General features: G+C 36.9%; 1 protein-coding gene and 1 long non-coding RNA gene across 4 annotated transcripts in view; one reads left to right on the top strand and one right to left on the bottom strand.

Moving 5' to 3' along the window:
* Nucleotides 1-8957, top strand: part of TRAPPC12 (trafficking protein particle complex subunit 12) — a 168833-nt gene extending 159876 nt beyond the window's left edge. For all 3 annotated transcript variants that reach the window (XM_072634316.1, XM_072634315.1, XM_072634317.1), the window contains exons 10-12: nt 3867-3967; nt 4903-4990; nt 6069-8957. In XM_072634316.1, coding sequence (XP_072490417.1) covers nt 3867-3967; nt 4903-4990; nt 6069-6311 — 432 coding nt within the window. In that variant the 3' untranslated portion in view covers nt 6312-8957. The remainder of the gene's footprint in view (nt 1-3866; nt 3968-4902; nt 4991-6068) is intronic.
* LOC140520404 (uncharacterized) overlaps nt 1-18640 on the bottom strand; it is a 101802-nt gene that overhangs the window by 25996 nt on the left and 57166 nt on the right. The gene's annotated exons all lie outside the window — the stretch shown is intronic.

The raw sequence follows: 18640 nt of genomic DNA, 5'->3' as shown, positions 1-18640 counted from the left end.
AGAGCTAATTACTTAAAATCAGAGGTAAAATACCTCTGATAAATATATATCCTATAAAATATAGGATGGTACAATATTGTAGTCCACCTTAAGTGTGAGGTTCTTGTACACTTTGAATTCTAAGATTGAAGATTTTCTAAATTGAAGATTTTGATTAGGGCATGATGACATGATTAAAGAAGTGTTTTAGGAAGAATGATTTGGCAGTGGTAAGAAAAAATGATTGGAAGGAGCAGAGTAGAAGGCAACAAAAACAGTTAAATAAAGATCTTATTACAGTATGGTCAGATGTAAAGTTATAAGGATTGGTGATTGCTGTGAGAATAGAAAATAATGAGTGGATATGAATGGTAATATGAAGAAAGAATTAGGGGTGGGGGAAGGAATGGCTGAGATTGCTGGGGTTTAGTGGAGAGAAATATAACTTCAATTTTGAATGTTTTGAGTTTGAGGTGCTGTCCAAGGGGGGAAATGTTTACTTGATAATTGGTAATACAGAACTAGATACTTTAAAACAGAAGTTAGTCCTGAAGATAGAAATCTTAACAGTAATTCACATGGCTAAAGTCATAAACATGAATAATCAGTAAACATTTAAGTGACTCCTATCGCCAGTCACAGTGCTAAGTGGAGATAATTTAAGAGAAAGAGAATATAGATAGAAAAGAACAGGATCTGGGGATTAAACATTAAGAAATAGCCACAGTTGTAGTAGAAAAAAAGAAAGGGGGTACCCAAAGAGAATTACAGTCGTGAAATTGTAGAGTTAGTAGAGTTAGTTAGTTAGTAGCAGCTGTTGTCTAGACTAAAACCATACCCTGGAAGAATCTCCACCCCATTATTAAATACCCAACAAGTAGTCATCTGGCATCTGCTTAAATCCCTCAGTGAGAAAGAACTGACTACCTTCCTAGGTAACCTGTTTTGCTTACAAATATTACTAATCAGTGAGGTTGTTTTGGACATCAAAAAATTTGACTCTTTACAGCTTCCAATCATTGCTTCGTAGAGCCAGAAAGAACAAATCTAATCCCTATTCCACAAGACTGTGAATGAATCAGAATTGTAAATTCTATAAGCAGAATTCAAAAGAAATGTGAGATGCACAAATTTGGAGACATCTGCACTCCAAATGTTCATAATGGACTATTTGTGCGCAACCTCTGGTGGAGCCTTTTGAGCTCATACTGATCAGCCAGTCAGACACACATTACTTTGACTCCTACACAGTGATATCATTTTGGTTCTCTTTGAGAATAAAAGAGGACAACCAAGCAGCCCATCAGATACTCAGAGACATCTGTCATGTTCCCCCATAGTCTCTCTCTAGACTAAACATTCCAGTTTTTTCAATTAGTGCTCATCTGACATGGGCTCAGGGTCTTTCAGTATCCTGGTTGCTCTCATGTGGACATTCTCTAGATGATCAGTGTCTTTCCTACACTATTGTGTCCAGAACTGGACACAGTGCTCCAGACGTCTGCCTTTTTCAGAATAGAAATCTAGTTATCAGTGTTTCAGAAAGGAAAATTATGGAAAAAAAAGTCAGGAATGTCAGATATCATAGGACTCATTTTTTTTCATTTCATAATATCACCAAGTCTTGAATTAGTCACTTGTAAGAGAGTCTGCCTTACTAGACTGTAATGCTTTGGAGGGAATTCAGCTCAGCAACCTCAAGAATGCCATCAGGAAGAATGAGGGGATTGTTGTAAAGGGGCGTGAGCTTTACGAAATAAGTATAATATATATAAATGTGACTTCTTATTGTTTACATGTTCATGGTGTCCTTGTGGACATTAGATATTATTCATTAGTGCTCTTTGTGATACTGTGCTCTAACCTGTGAATCTGCATGAAAATTATGAGAAGGGATAAATATTCAAACTTTCTTGATGGGGAGAGATGCACATATGAGCATTAGCAGTCAGGCACATGGTTGCCAGCACTCAAACAATCTGCTTCCCTCTTCTCCTCCAACTAGTCAGATGCACTATCAGCTTTTTAAAACATTTTTTTTAATTTTTCTCCCTGAAAATCAATGTTTTCAAAGAGTGGATTCTGTCACTTAAATATGACTTAAAGATGATTTATGTCATTTATTTGTGTGTTAGTAAAGTTGATTATAAAGAAGCAGACCTTCATTCCAATCATAGAGAATATCAGCAGATAAGAAAGCATATGACTGAGGTTTTACTAATATCTTTCATTAAAACTTAGCTAGTTTGGGTTAAAAAAATTACCATCTCAACTTAATTATTTTGTTGCAAGTTCTTAAAACCCTATAATAATAAACTTCATTATTTCTGATAGTTATTTTTGCCGAATTTCATTACCATAGATAATAAGAATGGCCCATGTTTTTAATGCATTAATAAGAGTTATTCAAACCCAAAAAAGTGAAAAAAAAGTTTATCCTCCAATTTTCTCTAGCATTGTTCCTATCTTTCCCACATCTGTCTTGTTCTATTTTGCATCATGCTAATTGTGTGCAGTGTATCCATACATTTCTCCCCTCCCAACTTTTTAAAACTTTTTTCTAGTCAAGAATTGTATCATTTTTCATCTTTGTATACCTGACCCCTATAATGCCTTTCATGTAGTAAGTGCTTAGTCAGGGTTTATTGAATTGAAATTGTCATACAACAGCTTCATCTTGTTCCCTCTCTCACTCTCTTGTGTCTTTCTGTATATTGTTTTGTTTGGGTGGGTAGTTTGAAAATTTAGGTCAGTTTTGTTTAGGAAGTTGGAATGGTTAATGAGATGGGGAGAGGATGAGCGAAATTGAAGAATAATTTTTTCTTGATGACAGGACAAAAGAACTGTCAACTCATTTATGGCTCACCTGTTTTCTTCTAATCAAAATGCAAACAGCAGCAATCATGTCTCATTATACTGAGACCACTGTATTAAAAAAAAAAAAAAAAGACCAGAGAATAAATTGTATAGCATGTAGACTCTGAAAGAACTAGAAAGGAACTTTAGAAATTATTTAGTACAACCTCATCATTTTAAAAAGGAAAGGGAAATTTAGAAAAGTGAAGTGATTTGCCTATCATACAAACATACTTAGTGGCAAAGCCAAAACTAGAACTAAGTTTTCCTCATGTACAGTGTTTCATTGTTACTAGTAGGTGTTCCTTAGAACATGAAATAACCTTGTTTTACATAACCCTGATGCCTTGGAAGGTATATAGTTTCATAACATTTTTCCTGAATTCGCTTCAAGTCCTAGTTTCCATGGCATACATAATCAGGAAGTGTTTTGCATTAACCAGGAGAGGGAAAATTGTCTGAGATATGTTAATGTAATATAGAACTCTTCCCTCACCCAAACAATAACTTCAGCAACATTTATTCATTAAAGAACAACTGCAATGATGTATTGATTCTGTTACTTGAATATAAACATTTCAACTAGGCTCAGAATGACCAATAAAAGTGATTAATCTTGTCATGTTTCACATCTTTTTAAAAAATACCATTCTTTTTATTTGAAAGTACTTATAGCCTTCCATTTCAAAGAGGAAAGCAAATGTTTTATTGTATTAATTTTATAATATATTAATTTGTTATATCAGTCTTAATAACTATCAATCTAGTAAGATATCTACATAAAGAATTTTGTAGCCATCTATTCATCTAGTAAATACAGGCTGTTGTTATTATGTGAGCTAATAGCTTCATTCTTTTTACAAAGAATAATGATTGGTTAAAGATTGCTAAGATTCTAAGAATTCTGTTTCCTCTTACCTGATGTTCCAGTGCCTTCACATTGTAATTTAATTTACTTTTAAAGTAGTTTGATGTAGTTTGAATGCTTCATTTGGTATGTTAACTGAGCTATTTTATTTTTTTCAAATCAGATTGGAGACATAAAAATGGCTGAAAAGTATTTTCAAGATGTTGAGAGAGTGGCACAGAAACTGGATGGACTTCAGAGTAAAATAATGGTTTTAATGAACAGGTATATATTTAAACCTAAATATAGGCCATTTTTTTTAGAATTCCTGCAAAAGTTTTAAATTGTGTTAAATGAACATGAAAACCCTTTAGAGAGCTTCTGTCTCTTCCTTACTTCTTTCCTCCTTATGCCTGTCAGGGCTAAGACTAGATGCAAGACAGACCCATGAGATTATGAGAACTAATTTAAGCACCTACTTCGCAGGATTGTTGTGAGAATCAAATAAGATAATATTTGTAAAGTGCTTAGCACTTTGCCTGCACATAGTAGGCACCATATAAAAGTTAATTGTCATTATTATTAATGTAGTTACATTAGCCTGAATTGAAATTGTATTCCTTTAATCATGAAAATTGACTTTAAGAGTCCTTGTTCCTTTAGTGTTCTTCACACCATTGCTAATATTACCCCTAGTTTTAATTGAATTTGCATAAATTTTTGCTTTGAGTGGCTAACACTATTTTGTTTCATATATTTTGGTATTCTGTTGAGTAATCTGACTTTTTAATTAAAATGTCACCTTAATAACATGCAGCCTCATGTGCAAATATATTTATTAAGATAAAAGCTGTCATATATAGTATGTAGGGAACACATAAGAATTGAAAATACGGATCAGGCAGGTATCAGTTTTTATAGCAGAAAGTAATTTTAGGTTGAGTTTCTATGTGTAAATTAATGAAAGTTAGACTCACTTTATTTTGCTAGCCAGAATGTATAAAATGGTTCAATCAAGTAAAATGTCACTACCTCCGTCTGGAAAGCATTAACACCCAGACTGCTCAAGATTACACTTTGAAGAGCAAATGTCAGAAATGCTCATATCTTTAAAGTTATGGATAGGGGGAAGGGGACAGCATCACTCCATCAATTCTGTTTGATATATTATCATTTTGAGTTCTCCAAGTTAATTGCTTTTTGTGTCACTTATATTACAGAGCATTCCTTCATCTTGGACAGAATAACTTTGCAGAGGCTCACAAATTCTTCACAGAAATTCTGAGGATTGAACCAACAAATGCAGTGGTAAACTACCTAAGGAAAAGTTTTTTTCAGTAACCCTAGAACCCAAGACACAGTACAGTACAATGAAGTTTTATGAAGCAAATTCTTATGTAGAATATTCTGCTGAGTACTGGAAGCAGGGAGATAAAGGAAGAAATCACGTGTTAGGTAAACTCAGTCCCTGTCCTTAAGCTCTTCTCTGCCTGAGATGTAATGTAAAATATTGCAAGAGAAGTGCATTAGAGAAGGGTAGAACAGAGTCTTGGGCTTCCTGCATTCTGCAGATTCACACTTAGGAGCATTAGAAGTCATCTAGGAGAACCCTAGGGACCGTTAGGTAGAGCCGCATCATTTTATAGATGAGAAAACTGAGTCCAGAAAAGTTAAGTGATTTGCCCAAAGTTAAATGTGTAGAATAAGTGGCAGAAATGAACTTTGAACTCAGATCCCCTGAAAAAAAAATCCAGCCCTCTTTTTATTGTACCATGATGACTCTTCATAAAAAATTTCATTAGAGAGTTATCTGGGGTTTTGAGAGGTTAAATTACTTGCCCAGGATCACACAGGTAGTATCTGTAAGAAACTGTATTCCAAGGTAGGCCTATTATAGGTATATTAGGTTCCTACTCCCAAGATTGGCACTCTTATTATCTGGAGCCTGGGAGTCAGCAGAATAAGGTTCCAGTCGCAGCTCTGCTACTAAATAGTCATGTAACCTGGAGCTAGTCATTTCCTTTCTCTGAGCCTTAGCTTTTTTTCTTTCTGTCAAATAAACAGGTTTATTTAGGTGGCCTCTAAGTCCCCTTCCTTCTGACTCATATCAGTTCCATTTGCATCAGGTAACTTTTTTTATCTAAGTAGTGTGAACTTTCTTTTACATTGATGGTCTTTTAAACCCTCAGTACCCATTGACCAGAATGTAGACCACAGGAACACTTAGTTCAAAACAAAGCCTAGTACAAAGGATTTAGGGTTTGAGAAAGTACCTGGGTATAGGAGAACAAGTAAATATGTTTCTGAGTTAATTACAGAATATATCTTTCCAAGCATTTAAAAGTTAGTCTGGTCTGATTCCATGGTCTGTGTTCTGTTTCTCTAGGCTAATAACAATGCTGCTGTTTGTCTGCTTTATCTGGGGAAATTGAAGGATTCCCTCCGGCAGCTGGAAGAGATGGTTCAGCAGGATCCTAAACACTACCTACATGAGAGTGTTCTTTTCAATTTGACAACTATGTATGAACTGGAGTCATCCCGAAGTATGCAGAAGAAGCAGTCTCTGCTTGAGGCTGTAGCTGTCAAAGAGGGTGACAGCTTTAACACTCAGTGTCTCAAGTTAGGATAGATCATTTAATTTTGCCAGTTCCTTTCCTGAAAGGCTAATTAAAAAACTGTATATCCTAAAGCTAATATATAAATGTTACTCTAACAGATTTTTTAAAATCTCTTGTATTATTGTAGTTTGGAGAGTAGCTGAGGTGTCTAAAGGGCGTCTGGAGCAACCACCCAGGCTCTCCCAGCCGTGACAGTTTATTGAGCTTCAGCCAGCTTTCCCCCTGCAGCCCTGCCACTATTTTTGGAGGAAAAGGAGGTAAACATACTATTAGACTGTTATTCATAGCTGCAGACAATTCAAATGATGCAGTTGGAGGCCTTTTGTTTACTCACTGAAACTAACCTGCTTCGTTTATTTATTTCTGAATATCCTAAGAGAGAAGTTGAAAAATATAATACAAACTAAACTCAGTATATGCCCAAGTGTTCAAGGGAATTTATGAATAATGAAAGGGAAATTTCAAACATAGACTGCCATTTATCTTCTACAACTAGTAGTCATTTTCTCCTGCATCTCCCTAAAACTAAAATGCATCAGTTTTATTAATCAAATTCTTTCTCGACCTCATGCTTAAAACCTTGGGTTTTCAGACAAGTTATTTAATCCAGGGGAAGAATCCATCATTAAATCTCTTCTCTTTTATACTTTATAAACTAGGGGCAGGAGAGCAAAACATAAATGAAGTATAATTTTTGAAGATAAAATATACACGTGTGTAGTATTTTAGTGTTTATATATATGTGTGTATGTGTATGTATGTATTAGTAAATTAGGAGGTATTTGGGGACTCAAAATATACATACAAGTTAATTTTTTTTGTTTGGGTTTTAGCCTGTTACTGTATTTAGGAATTGTTTTGTTTTCAGAAAGACCAATATACAAAAAAGGCAAATGAGAAGATGATTATTCACATATCCTTCATTACTGAAGAATTTTTCACAATACAGAAGGAAAATCAAAAACTTCTTAAATTGGAAGCATTTTAGATGATTCACTTTAAACTAACTGGTCAAAAACAAATCTGTTGCAAAATACAGGGTAAACTTGTATTTCCTTTCGACTTGTAAAGTTTTTTCTAAAAATACATAAATAGTTCCTCAAACACAGGTATCTATTTGTCTCGTAAACATTTTTAAAGTACTTTACTATATTTTAGATCATTCTTAGCCTCAGGTTCATAAGCCTATTTTAAAAGCATTTTATAACTATTTCAATATAATTGACTTCCTTTGTAATCATTTGTATTTTGTTTTATGTATTTAAAAACATTCTGAGAAAGGAGAGTCCATAGGTCAAAGTGGGCTATGGCAAACAAAAAGGTTAAGAAACCCTGCTTTAGACACTGATTATAGAGTTTAAAATGAAGAAAACAAAAGGGATCTGTAATTACAATAGTATACTAAGTTTTTTTTTTTTAATCTAGGCTCATAGGGGGCAAAATACTTTTCACTTAAAAAAGGCCAAGTATCAGATGATGTAATTTGGAGTCTTTCACCTCTAGGACTGTGCCACTAATCTGGCCCCAGGGGATTGAGAGATGGAAGCTTTCCCCTCTGGCTCAAATCTGGAACCAAATAGGGGAGGGAGACAGGCAGTCTCAAGGGGTTTGGTAATGGATTATGGAATCTGTCATTTCTAGGTCAGTGGTTCAGAACAAGAGGAGGTCAGTTGTGCATGAAAGTGGTTAATGTCTCAAGGTTGTCTCCTAGACATAGCCGAAATAAATTGGAAATATGAATCATAATTCCTAGTAGGCAGTCATCTACATCCCAGAAACCACTAACTTCATTCCCCTTAATTGGTACCCATAGTGAGAGTGTCACTAAAGAAGGGCCATATATTGAGTGGGTTCTATTGATCTAAATATCCTTTTAGACTTACAAATGACTCCATCCAATCAAAGTTATAGAGCTAATGGAGGTTAAGGATAAAAGAATACACATTACAATTCTCATGGTGCTTTGTAGTCTAGATAAAGAGCTTAAGCTTGGCAGGTATTTTTTTTACTTGTTTGGTTTTGGGGGTATTTTTTGTGGGGAATAGTTTTATTGGATTTTACTTTTTCAGTTAGCCTCTTGTGAGCTCTTAAACATAAGCAGAGAAATTATTTGCTTGTTTATTTTCAAGTCTATCAAATGGTGATATTAATATATTTGATGCACAATTGTTTATCTTTTTAGTGGACTTAAGGATAAAAAGACAATTACTTATACCTCAAGAAAGCTCAATACTTGATCATTAAAGGAATCTTTATATGTATAAAAATATATAAAATCTAAGCTTTAAACAGCATATCCATTATAATTATTAAACCAATATTATCATTCTTGTCCTAGAATTTTGAATTCATGAAGTCTGTGTTCCTCATAAGGAGGAATTTATTTATAATTACAGACCTTCAGTATTATTTATGGGAAACTGGAATTGTAGAAAGAAAAATGGTTTTATAATAGAAAGTTTGAGTTCCATTTTTGCTACTGATTATCTATGTAGCCTTTGGCAAGTCTCATATTTCATTCTTCTGGTCTTAAGGTTCTTCATCTAAAACTCAGGGAAAGGAAGAGGTTCCCTAAATTATCTCTAAGGTCCCTTCTAGCTCTAGATCCTAAGGTCTTCCTCTGGTCCTCAAAATAAAAAGCAGAAATTTGATTAAAATGTCTTTTCTTAGTTTTTTTTTAGATTTATACTTGATAGCTCAGCTTTTGTGTACATACCATGGTGACAATTTCAAAAATCCCATGATCCGTTGTGTAGGCAACTGGGATTTACTCTTTTTTGTTGAAAGGGAGATTAGCAGGAGTTAAAGAAAGAAATGCTTAAGTCCAGCAGTGCCTACCTGATGCTTTCCCCCAGAACGGTTTGTTGGCATGAATTCATGCAATCAGAAAATTCAAAAGAATACTGAAAAAAAGGGAGAACTTTGGGCACATAATGAACAGTGGCCTGAGGCATTTTGTTTCTGAAATAAACACTACAGGGTTCATCAGATCTTAAGCCCCTAAAATAAGGCAGACATCCTGAATTGTAACAATAACAACAACACATTTCTGTCACACTTTAAAGTTTACAAATGTCTTCTCTCAGATCCCTGTAAGGTAGCTAGTAAAAGTACCATTATCCCTATTTTACAAATGAAGAAATAGGTTCAGAGGTTTAAAGACTTTCCTGTGATAATAGTTATAAAATGTCCGAATAGAGATTTGAACCTAAATCTCCTGACTCCTAGTCTATAACTATTTCCACCATGCCTTCATATCACAAGAAATGTCATTCAGAATGCTTACTGCTTTGTGAAACACACATGGCTTTACTGTTTTCAGGTTGTTTAAAGGGAGAACCTTATGGAAGCTAGCCACATTTGGTAACTTATTGGATATCTGGGACGAGAAAGAATGAGGAGTTGAGGATGATACCAAAGTTTTGAAATCACCTAACAAAGCAGAAACAAATAACCTTTGAAGGATTCAGTGCTACACAACCTAGGAAACCTCCCTCCTTGTAGAGCTTTGTAAGGGTTACTTGGAGACCACAATACTGCCTCCTGGAATTCTCTTTAAGCGTCAAGTGGTATTATTAATTTCCCTTCCTCCCACATGTGAATTATGAATTAGGCAAAGTTTTTCTTTGGCACATCCATACTTTGTTATTCACCACTAAAGTGGGGGATTTGAAGTAGATGATATCTAAGGTTTTAAGAATTGTCATGAAGAAGTTGGATTATACTTGTTCTCTTTGGTCCCAGAAGACTAAAAGAATAACAAATTTCTCTTTTTAAGAATTTTGAGAGCGGTAAATGTAAGCTTGATTTAGGGAAAAAACTTAGCAACTTCAGAGATAGGATGGGCTACTCTGGGACACATTTGAACTTTGCCTCACTTGGAAGTCTTTAAGCAAAGGCTGAATTGGGGACGTCTTTGCGGGGGGCTAGTATAGGTATTTCTTGGGTGCAAACTGGACTAAATGGCATTAAGATAAGTAATCTGACTTCAAGCTGATAGTCTCTTTTTGACAGTTCTTTAGTTGAAAAAATTAAGCCTATCCTTTGCTCCAGCTCACTTGTCTCCAGAGGTTCAGTCAGCTTCAGATCAGTCAGGCTTCAAACCCAGACACCAAACACAGGTCAGTGATAACTAGCTGAGTGCCTACACCAGGTGCTAAAGGAACTAGGTTTTATGATTTTCTTGGAGACTGAGACAACATTCACTTTGGTACTTTTAAATACTGCAGTTTACTCATTTGTTAATTTGCTCATTGTTGAAAACAATTCTTATTAACCAGTCAAAGGATTGAACTCCCATGGTAGGCAGGCCTAGGCCAACAAATAATGACAAGGTGGACAGATTCCTGGAAGGAGTTTTTCCATTGTCCACACTGGATATTTAAATACCACAAATGCTGACTGAAGCAGTTGAATATATGTGCTATGCTTGAATTCATTGCAGACCCTTATCCACCCCCACTAGATGCCACCTGTTGATTATTACACACATTAAACATTATACATGATCAAGAACAAAAGATCTTAGAGTACAATGCAACAATGCCAACCAATCCTAGCATTTTAATAGCACTCAGTTACTGTAAGCAAATGTCTTCTATATTCCTATTGTAGATGACTGAAATACCTATAAAAACATCCCATAGGGTGTTACATAAGGTTATCATGAGATCCATGAACTTGTTTTTTTAAAAAATGTTTTGATAACTTTTTCAATATAATTGGTTTATTTTGTAATCTTACATACTTTATTTTGTTTAGTATTTTTAAAACATTCTGAGAAGGGTACTGAAGGTTTCATGAGACTGCCAAAGGGATCAGGATAGTAAGCTAAGAATAGCATTTATACAGTGCTTTAAGGTTTGCTAAACACTTTACAAATATTGCATTTTATCTTCACAACAACCCTGAGAGATACTGTTATTCGCATTTTACTCATGAGGAAACTGAGACACATAGGGTCACAGAGCTAGTAGGTGTCTGAGGCTGGATTTGAATGGTTAATAACCCTTGACCTAGAGTAAACACAACATAGCAATTATAATAATAGAGCCCTCTCATCTTTACCAGATCAAGTAACAGGTTACTTGTAATTTCTCTCTCCAATGTCACTTCTGATTTCTTGATTTCCAAATCAAATGGCCTTTTATTAATCCCCATTCTTCTTAATCTTTGCAGCATATGATACCACCTTGTTCTCCTGTATGCTCTTTCCACTATCCATTTTTAAGACACTATTCTCTCTTGTTTTTCCTCCTACTTATACACCAAGGCTATCCTGGGCCTTCACTTTTCTCTCTGCACTCATTTACTGATCTCATCTTTCATGGATTCAATGGCCCTTTCTCTGCTGGCAATGCCCAGAAGTCTTTATCTAACCCTAGTATCTTCTGAGATCTAGCCCCATGTTATCAGTTGATTCTTGAACATTCAAATTGGATGTCCCATAGGCATACCTAACATGGTAGATGTAAAACACAACCTATCTTTCTTCCAAACTCATCTGTTTTCTTAATTTCTCTAGTACCGTTGAAGGTACCATCATCCTTAGAGTCATGAAGGTTTGTAGCTTTGATGACTTTCTCAGCTCTTCCTCCAAATCATCCTACAAGTCTACTTTGCAAAATCTTTTCATTTTTATCTCCACAACTTTGCTTACATATGTTCCTCTTTTCCAGCACCCAGGCTCAGGCCCTTTTCACCTCTCATTTGGACTATTATGATCTATAATCCACCATATTTATGTTCTCTTCACAGGATGCTCCACCATTCAGTTCCACACCTTTACAATAGATGCCTGACATCCTTCCCCTCTTCACCTCTTCTCAAAATTCCTGCTTTCATTCATGAACACACACACACACACAGAGTGTATGTATGTATACATACATATACATAAAGTACATGTTATTTCCCTCATTAGAATAACAGCTCCCTTAGATCTGTTGTCTTTATATCCCCAGCACCCACAGAAATTAATAAACCCTTGGTGATTTATCGATTTAGAAAACTTCTTAGCATAGATCTGGGTGTACCCAGTTACATGATCTAATGGGATAAAAGGAGACTTCTTTCTCAACCCTCCTACAGTCACCAAAGTCACTCTGAAAGCATAGACATCACAATCTACACTGAGTCCTGTCATCAAGAAGGTTGGACCTCTTCACTTTACAGGCTCCCCTCAAGCACACCTCAGAGAACATTTTAAAAAATAAAGAAAGTGGGAAGAACCACAGGTAGAAGATGTTCTATACATTGTTAGGGTCCATATATCAATTTTTGGTCACTAGTGATCCTATTATGAAATTAAATAGTCTTTTTCCCAGTCCTCATTCTTGACTTCTGGTATTTAAGTGTTCACCAGTGCCTCTTTCTGAGTTTTCAGAATCCTGTTCTATCATCTTCCTGCCTATCAAGTCATTCCCATATCCCACCCCTATGTCTGAGTGTACCCCCAAGGCTCTGTCTTACACCCTCTCCCTAAACTTGTTGACATCCAGTTACCTGCTTGACATAGTTACTACCTGAGTGTGCCATAGGCATTTCAAACTCAACATGACCAAGACAGACCTCATTCTCTTTCCTTTTAAGCCCGTTCTCTTCTCCTAAATTCTTTGTTTTTTATTAGGGACATAATCATTCTTCCATTGATCCAGATCCAAAACCTGGTAGTCATTCATTAACTGAGTTGAACTCTTACTCTCACCACCCCACCACATCTAATCAGTTGTCAGGTCTTGCATCAATATCACTCATGCATCCCTTTCTCTCTTTTTACATCATAACCACCCTTTTCAGGCCCTCATCACTTGTCACCTGGACAATTGCAGTATCTTCCTAACAGGTCTCCCTTAATCTAGTGCAGGCCTGCACAACCTGTGGCCCTCCGAAGGATTTTGGATGGCCCATGAAAAATGTAGAGGAAAACATCTCAACATTTTTCACAGGCTACCCGAAATCTGTTGGCATGCCCATGGGCTGTAAGTGGGCCATGGGACGCAAGTTGTGCAAGCCTAATCTAGTGTCTCCTGTTTATAATAAATCTATCTTCCATGAAGATGCTCAATTGATACTCCTAAAATACAGACTTGATCATGTCACTGGTGCTCAATAAGCTTCATTGACTCTCATTGGCTTTAGGCTAAAATATAACTACTCTATTTGATGTTTAAAGCCCTTGAGAGTGTGGCTCCAGTCCATCTTTCCAGGCTTATTTTTTAATAATTTACTACACATTACTCCCTCTCACATGCTCTATGCTCTAGGCAAATTGGTCTGCTTGCTGCTTCACAAATACAACATACCTTCTCATTTGGTGCCTTGTGTGTGGAATGCACTATACCTTCCCCTTGCCCTCACTTATTTCTCTGTCCTAGAACCCCTACTCCTTCAAGTCTCAAGTGCCACCTCCAGTGAAAAGTCTTTCCTATTGTGGCCATCAGAGGTCCTCCCAGGTCCTCTATTTAAGAAAGGGACCTAGAGCCAGCTACCTCATTATTTCCCACTGGGCTGCCCTCCCAGACTTCATCATTGTCCAGAAACTCATCTTCCTGCAAGGTCACATCAACTCTGAAACTTAAACCTCCTCCGTACCTCTTGCCCCTGGGGCTCCCTCCTTCCCTCTGATTGGAACAGAGACCTCACCCCAGATTCTTCATTTGAGGAAGGAGCTTTGTTTCCTGAACACCTAGCATAATGCCTGACACATATAATAGAAGCTTAATAAATGTTCATTGACTGATGAATGCCCCCGTTTGTTTTCCCCATCATGCTATTTTTTTGTGCCTATCTTGTATTTGCTTTTCTATGAACATGTATCCCTACTCCCAGTTCATTCTTTTTTGTACTTGTATCCCCAGTATCTATCAGTGCTTGGCACATAGTAGACTCTTAATAGATCCTTCATCTTTGACCTTTTCATTTTACATATGAGGAAACTGAGGTACCAGTTAAATGACTTCCCCCTAGTGGTAGAGTGAACCCAATTTTTAGTGCAGTTTTCATCTTTGTAGAAAAATCTCATTGGTATTTGAAATTAGAACTTAAAGCTATCACTACTTAGAAACAAAATTTTCGGCTAGTAGTTATGGCAGCAAAGCTGCCATTCTAATTTTTTAGGCAAATTATAAATTAATCCCTGTCATCATCAAATTCTGAGAAGTCTGACACTTTTTCAGTTAGGTAATTTATGAGATAGTGAACACATGTAAAGGACTTAGAAATCTGCCTTTGTGCCAATATCATGATTAATTTAAACATTAAAGAGCAGTCATGGCAATTAAAAAATAAAAGGAACCATTCAACTGGCCACCATCCTTCCCTGCTCTAGCCCCTACCAAGAAAAGAAGGGCTGATGCAGGCAAAACTGATCTTAATTAAACATATAATAAGCATTTGCTATGCAGGCAACCACTTGTAAGGATGGTTTTAGGATGCCAGAGTTCCCCCTACCTCAAAATATTTCCCTCATAGTTTGTGAAGTTTTCATTAACAATCACTCTTCTTAATTAATAGTGAAGTAAAATCTCAATTTTTATCTGGAAGGAATAAATGCAAGACATATTGAGTGCCTACTCTGAACTGGGTGCTAGAAGTCTCAAGATGAAAAACCTTTATGTTTAGAAAGCTAAAAGGATAGCAGAAAACCAACTTACAACATGAAATGTTGTAAATACTCAATATGAGGACTCTTCATTGGAGAAGAGATCGTATCTGAATTGGATCTATCAGGAAATAACATTTAACTAGAGCCTTAAGAGATCTATACAGTTTCAATAAGTATATGTAGGAAGGTGAGCATTCCAAATATAGGAATGAGCAAAAAGGCATAAACAATAGATACTGAGTGCACAGCATATATTCTGGTGTGGCTGAATTTTAGTATACATGGTGGAGGGCAGGGTGAGCAGTTGAAGGGTTGGAAATAAAGTTTCAGAGGTAGACCCAGGGCATGAAGAGTCTGAAATGGCAGGTATAAATAAACCATGAACTTCCACATGTCAAATAGAGCAAGAACATGGAGCAATCACACTGAGCTTCCATGTATAGCATTTATATAGATAACTCAATGTGCAGATGGGCTTCCACATAGAGAGGAAGTAGGAGTTTGGGTTTGTTTTTGTTTTATTGTGTTCTATTTTGCCTCTATACACTCAGCGTCTGGCATATACTAAGCCCTTGATAAATACTTGACTGTTGTAATGACACAAATATGTAATGATGATGGTCCTAAGTATAATAAGCCAATATATGTGTACATATACTCACATACATGTGTATTTATTTTGGGTAGTTTAAGAATAATGATAATTTATATGTTTTCTCTCTCCTGTAGGGATTTCTCCCTCCAGGAACTTCCTTCACCCCCACCTTAAATGGGAAGTGTTCCCATTTCTCTAAGGGCCAAACCTTCACTCCTCTTACTCTTTTCCTCTTCCTCCTCCTCATCCTCTTATCTCTTTGTTCTCTAATTATCTGACAGTCCTTCACAGTTTCCTTTGTATTATCATTATTTATATTCACCTTCTAGTGTGGTTATAATCATAGGGCTCTCTCCTGGAAGCTGAAGTCTATGCTTAAGAAGAATCACTTTAGCATCTAAGTGTGGGATGCACTAGAGCAGGGAGAGTTTTCAGACAAGACCAATTGGGAGAGTGTTGCAATAAGCTAGGGGAGAAGTGATAAGGGTCTGAATGATAGTGATAACTATGTGAAAAGTGAGAATAAATCAGATACAAGAGATGTTGTGGAGGTAAAAACATCATGATTAGGCATCTGTTTAGATCTGTTGGATGAGGAAGAATGAGGAGCCAAGAGTAACACTAAGGTTTCAAACCTGAGGGACAAAGGCAACGAAAGAACAAGAGAAATGACCTTGTTCTAGAAGGCTGATACTAACCATGAGGCAATTCCTACAGTATTTGTCAGGCAAGCATAAGCATCTTTATTTGCAGCAGCTAGGTGGTACAGTGGATAGTGGGCTTATGGTCAGGAAGACCTGAGTTCAAAAGTGATCTCAGACATTGACTAGATTTGTGACCCTAAACGAGTCACTTAACCTCTGCCTGGTTGTTTCCTCATCTGTAAAATGGCACTTACCTCCACGAGTTATTATCAGGATAAAAACAAGATGGTATTTGTAAAGAATTGTGTACTGTGCCTGGTACATAGTAAGTGCTATATAAATGCTAGCTATCATTTATTGTTATTTCATCTAGGACCTTATTCATATCTTTGCTGGGTGGGAGGAAGGTAGGAAAGGGAATGTGCTGAGCTCTCCTACATGCCTTTATGTTGTCATCTCAACGAGAAGTATGGGATGAATCTTTTCAATGTATCCATTGATGTTTGTCAAGTTCATATAATACTTTTTGTGGGAAGAAAGTGAGAAAGGTTTTCATCATGTCAGATGGATCCCCTAAGATGAATTTATGAGAAGCCATGAACAACAGTCACGGGATTGGCAGACAGGTGATCTTTCTCATTAAAGAGACTTCCCAAATGATGAAATCACAGATCAACTTGAATTTTTGATCCTCTGCACAAAGGATCCTTATATTAGTCAGTTTAACTGGTTTAACTATACCAGAAATAAAATGTAGAAGAATTACTCAATTGTAACCTATACTGCATGTTCCACTCTGTCTCAGTTCAGTAGCACAGTGGTCTGGAGTTCAACTTAAGTTCAAATCCGGCTATAGCCACTTAGTAACTTGTATGACTCTGGCTGGGCAAGTCACTTAGCCTGTCTGCTTTAGTTATCTCAACTGTAAAGTAAGGATCATAATAGCACCTATCTTAAATGGATGTTGTGAGGATCAAATGAGATAGTATTAGTAAAGTTGGCAGAGTAGAAGCCCAAGCCCAGACCTTTGTCTCTTGGCCCAGGGGAGTTTTGGTTACATTTGTCTGAAGGGCCCTGGAAAGCCTCTACTTGAAGGCTCGTTGGATTCCCTTTATTTGATCTAGCATTCTCTTAAGGTCCATATCACCATGGCCAGACACTCCCCACCCTTGATCCTATCAAAATCCTATTCTCCAGGCTACTGGTCACTCCCATCAATATCCTCCCTGGATTTGATCTACATTCCAGACCGGACCTCCCCTATCAAGACCATCCCTGAAGCCCCAGACTGCTTGGCAACACTTGAATTCTTCCCTCAGTCTTTTCTGTATTTAAGTTCCATCTTGCCTCCATGAAGGCGCTAAGATTCAATCCAGCTCAGACTCAGTCTAGCTCAAATTGTGTCTGGCCCACTTGTTAATACAAGCATTACAAATACTTAGGCTCCTTAAGAGTCAACCCAATATGGTGAATCTTTAATAAACTTTGTTTTATTTTGGCTGAAAGAAGGCTTGAGTCGAATTCATTCAGCAGGACCTGGCATGTTGGTACTTTGGGGTCTCGAGTACTCCGAACCTCAACAAAGTGATTAGTCAGTCAATCAGTAAACATTTGTTAAGTGCCAACTATGTGCCAGGCACTGTGCTAAGCATTGAGGATACAAAAAGATGCAGAAGACAGTCCCTGCCTTTAAGGAACTTACAACCTAATAGGGGAGATAACATGCCAAAAATACATACAAAGCACGCTATTTGCAGGATAAATAGGAAATAATTAACAGAGGAAGGTAATAGAATTAAGAGGGTTTGGGAAGGGCTTTTTTTAAAAGATGAGATTTTAGTTGGGACTTAAAGGAAGCCACCGAGGTCAGTAGGCAAGAGTGGAGAGGAGGAGCCTTCCAGGCATGGATGACAGGCAAAGAGAATGCTTAGAACCAGGGTATGGAGGGTTTTGTTTGTGGAACATCCAGGAGGTCAGTGTCACTGGATCAAGGAGTAAATGTAGGGGAGTAATGTGTGAGAAGATTAGAAAGGTAGGAGAGGGCTGAGTTATGAAGGCCTTTGAATGCCAAACAGCACTTTGTATTTGTTCCTGGAAGCAATAGGTAGCTACTGGAGTTTATTGAGTGGAGAGTGACATGATCATGATGAGAACTGGAAGAGGAGGGGGAGTGGGGTGGCGTATAAGACCCTCCCCACAGAGACTGAAGGACCAGGGGCAGGTTGCCTGGAATGAATTTGCGGACTCAAGCATTGTTGAGGTTCAGGTAAAGATTTATTAAGCTTTTCAGCGGGCAGGAGTTCTTAGGGAACCTGCAACCTTTGAGGGGTACAGGTAAAGTTTATATAGGATATTCTACAGTATAACTTGTGCCAAATATGCTAATTAGGTGATTTAGGAAGTGGTTAAGGAGTGATTAGTATTTAAAGCAATATGCACTTATGGTATCTACTGTGCAAGTATTTTACCCAGAGTTCATTGGAAAATAACCCAAGG

The sequence above is a fragment of the Notamacropus eugenii genome, chromosome 1, assembly GCF_028372415.1.
Source record: "Notamacropus eugenii isolate mMacEug1 chromosome 1, mMacEug1.pri_v2, whole genome shotgun sequence".
Taxonomy (NCBI): Eukaryota; Metazoa; Chordata; class Mammalia; order Diprotodontia; family Macropodidae; genus Notamacropus; species Notamacropus eugenii.
The sequence above is the reverse complement of the archived record's forward strand: the minus strand, read 5'-3'. Positions and strand labels throughout refer to the sequence as shown.